The following is a 3,240-nucleotide window of genomic DNA, read 5'->3' as shown; positions in this document are numbered from 1 at the left end:
TCTCTCTCTCTCTCTGTCTCACTCCGTCTCTCTCTCACTCTTTCTCTCTCTCTCTCTGTCTCACTCCGTCTCTCTCTCACTCTTTCTCTCTCTCTCTCTGTCTCACTCCGTCTCTCTCTCACTCTTTCTCTCTCTCTCTGTCTCACTCCGTCTCTCTCTCCCTCCCTCCCTCCGCAGCGAAATCCAGGTTCTAGTTCTCCGACACTTCAGCAGCCGCGTTCTGCTTTGAAGCGTTTCTTTAGGAACGAGCTCTCARGCTAAAGCGAGAGTTGACTCCTCCCACACTAAGAAAACAGGACGGGAGGGGTCAGCGGAGCTCCTGTGTTGCGGAGCAGAGAGGGAGAAAGCCGAAGTAAACAAACAAGCAGGAAAATGAAACTTATCGCCGTCTTTTTTTTACCGACCTCAAAAAAAGTTATCGTGCGATTAATTGATTTATTGACTATCGCGACAGGCCTAATCTGTTCATTTATCAACGCAGAACACGAGTCAGAACCTCCACAACTCTAACCTAGACTTTCACTCATGTCATTATTTAAATGCAGGGATGTTTGTGTTTTTCACCACTATATTATGTTCCTTTGTATCCAATCTGATTTTGCAATATTTTGCAGAAATGCTTAGATGATGTTGACCTTGTCTTAACTTGATTGTCCAAACACCAGTGAAAAGTATTGATAAAAGGTTCTTGCAGAGGTTCCTCTCTCTCTCTGAACCATCTCTCATTGGATTAAAATTGGGTCTTTTTTTTGTACTTTTGAATAAAAGTCCTAAACTTGTTTACATAATAGTGAGATTCTCAAATGTCTTTGCCTAAAAAGCAAAGTTATGACTCAAATCAGAGCTTTGGCAGGATTTGAACTTGAATTTTGGTTTCCCGTTAAAAAGCATGAGCTGCCACTCAGATGATAAGAACCCAGTTACTCCTATCAATGTTTAGCTGAGGTTTTTGCTCAATTATATTATATATATTTGTTGAATGAGAGTGGACAAAAACATCTTGATGTTTCAATGTAAAGTTAAAAAGATATTTATGTTTAAAGGAATTTAAAGAAAAAGACAAACGGCCTCATTTTAACAGGTGATTTCTGTTACTAACACTCAACAGTGTTTTAATCTCACATTAAAACGTTACTGTATGCCACACCAGGACTCTAAAACGGATACGCGATTATTGTTTTGACCAATAATGTTGAATCAAATTGATTGAATAAAATAAAACGGTATATATACACAGAGATTTTATCTTTACTTGCTTCAGGTTGCTTCCATGTCTTCCTGGAAGAATCGGGGGAGGTGGCAGGCAGAGGGAGGTCTGGGGAGTTTTGTTTAGATTCCCTTCCTGCTCTGTACTAACCAAAAAACTTTAATCTCTTCACTCTCATTAGATCAGGGATTCTCAAACCTTTTTGGGTCTGGGGACCCTTTACAAGGGCGAACAATTTCCAGGGACCCCATGCTGTTTTAAAAATAATTTTAACGCCTAAATGTCATGGGAATATTATTTTGTGTTTGATTTACATCAGAAGAATAGCAGAAAGAAGCAGAATTTGAACTGAAATAGTAGAAAAAAAGCTAAAATTAGCTAAAAGTAGCTAAAATTAGCACAAGAAAATGAAAAAGAGTAGAACCAGAACAAAATGTGTAAGGTGCTGTAAAGATTTAGAAACATTTTTAAGGGTTTTAAGGATGATGAAAACAGCTCCATTCATTTTCAATGGGAAAAAAATGTCCGAAAAAGTGAAATAGCTGAAAAAGTATAAATAGTTGAAATACAAAAAGTCATAGCACCCTTGGCATAAATGAGCTGAACGTTTTCATATATGAATTGTTGAAATAGCACAAAAATTGTGGAACGAGTTAGATGCTGAAAAATGTACAGAAGAAAAAATGATAATAGTGTGAATGCTGTGAAGCATCACACAATTAGCAGTTTATTGAAAATTTTTGAGGACCCCTGAGATAGGGCTCGCGGACCCCAGTTTGAGAACCTCTGCATTAGACAATGCCGTTTTGGTTATAACTGCAGTTATGTGTGATATGGTAACTCAATAAAACCAATAAAGCCTTTTTCTTCCCCCCTCAGGACCTTAAGGAGCTGAGTGGTTTAGTCACAGAGTTCTCCCTGATCGTCCACGTGAGTACGAACGCTGCACTCTGCTGGCTTCCCTTTTTTTTTCAGCACGGCACACATTTCTCCACCTCCGCGCGCGCGTTGCACGGTTAGCCGTGTGAACGAACTCGCTGCTAGCGTTTTCAGGAAGTTGTGCGTTGCAGTTCGACGTGGGCTCGCGTCACCTGGAAAGGCTCCTCTGAAACGAGGTTACACAGATCAGCTCGGGAGTGCTGCCGGGGCCCCGGAGGCTGTCCGCTGAGGCAAGACTGGTGGGGGGCGGGACAGACAGCAGGTCGTCACGGGGGAGAGGAGGGAAACGAGGGATACGGCAGAGCAGGTGTAGAACAGACGGTTCAGATTATCACTGTCCTCAGGGATGGGGAGAGAGAGAGAGAGAGAGAGAGAGAGAGAGAGAGAGGCCGAGAGAGAGAAGGAAAGATTAACAGTGAAGGAGAGAGTGAAGATGTAGTTAGTGTGAAAAGAAAAAAAAGGGCAGATAAATCGAGGTGGGCGGGGGGGAGAAAGAGCATAGACATGTTGCAGAAGTGCCTCATGGGTGAAAGACGCCGTTAGGGGAGCAATATTCCAGCGCTCAGCCACAGTGGAAACACTGAGTGAGTGTGTGGTTGTGTGTTTGTGTTTGTGTCTGCACACGCTGGAGACTGTTCCCATGTTTGTGAGCTCCTCTTCTTATCACTCTCTCTCTGTCTGCTGAAGTTACAGCTGGCTATATTAAATCATCTATTAGCTCAGGGGTCTGCGAACTTTACAATCAAAAGAGACATTTCTGCTCCTTGTTTCACTAATAAAATGTGTCCGGAGCCGCAAAACAAGCTACAACTGTGATTATCAACTGGTGGTCCGTGGGCCTTTTCAAGGCCTATTCAGGAACCTTTATGGTCAGTGGAGGTGATATTAAAAAACTAAAAAAAATATTATATTAGTTAATATTATACACATCATGACAAATAAAAAGACCAAATTCATGTAAACAAGAAAAAAACTGTATATAGTTTATACCGAATTTCATAAAAACTAGTAGAACTGAATTATACAGGCAAATTTTTTTCTAATTCTTATTATTATGTAGCTAAAAAAAATATTATATTAGTTAATATTATACA

At 40.7% G+C, this 3,240-nt stretch overlaps 1 protein-coding gene across 1 annotated transcript in view; it reads left to right on the top strand.

Moving 5' to 3' along the window:
- Positions 1-3,240, top strand: part of stx17 (syntaxin 17) — a gene marked incomplete in the record, with an annotated part of 22,429 nt that overhangs the window by 12,767 nt on the left and 6,422 nt on the right. Inside the window, 1 exon segment of the mRNA XM_014004749.1 lies at positions 2,087-2,137. Within this exon segment, the coding sequence (XP_013860203.1) occupies positions 2,087-2,137 (51 nt within the window).

The sequence above is a fragment of the Austrofundulus limnaeus genome, unplaced genomic scaffold, assembly GCF_001266775.1.
Source record: "Austrofundulus limnaeus strain Quisiro unplaced genomic scaffold, Austrofundulus_limnaeus-1.0 Scaffold26, whole genome shotgun sequence".
In the NCBI taxonomy this organism is placed as follows: Eukaryota; Metazoa; Chordata; class Actinopteri; order Cyprinodontiformes; family Rivulidae; genus Austrofundulus; species Austrofundulus limnaeus.
This window is presented reverse-complemented; position numbering and strand designations above follow the sequence as displayed.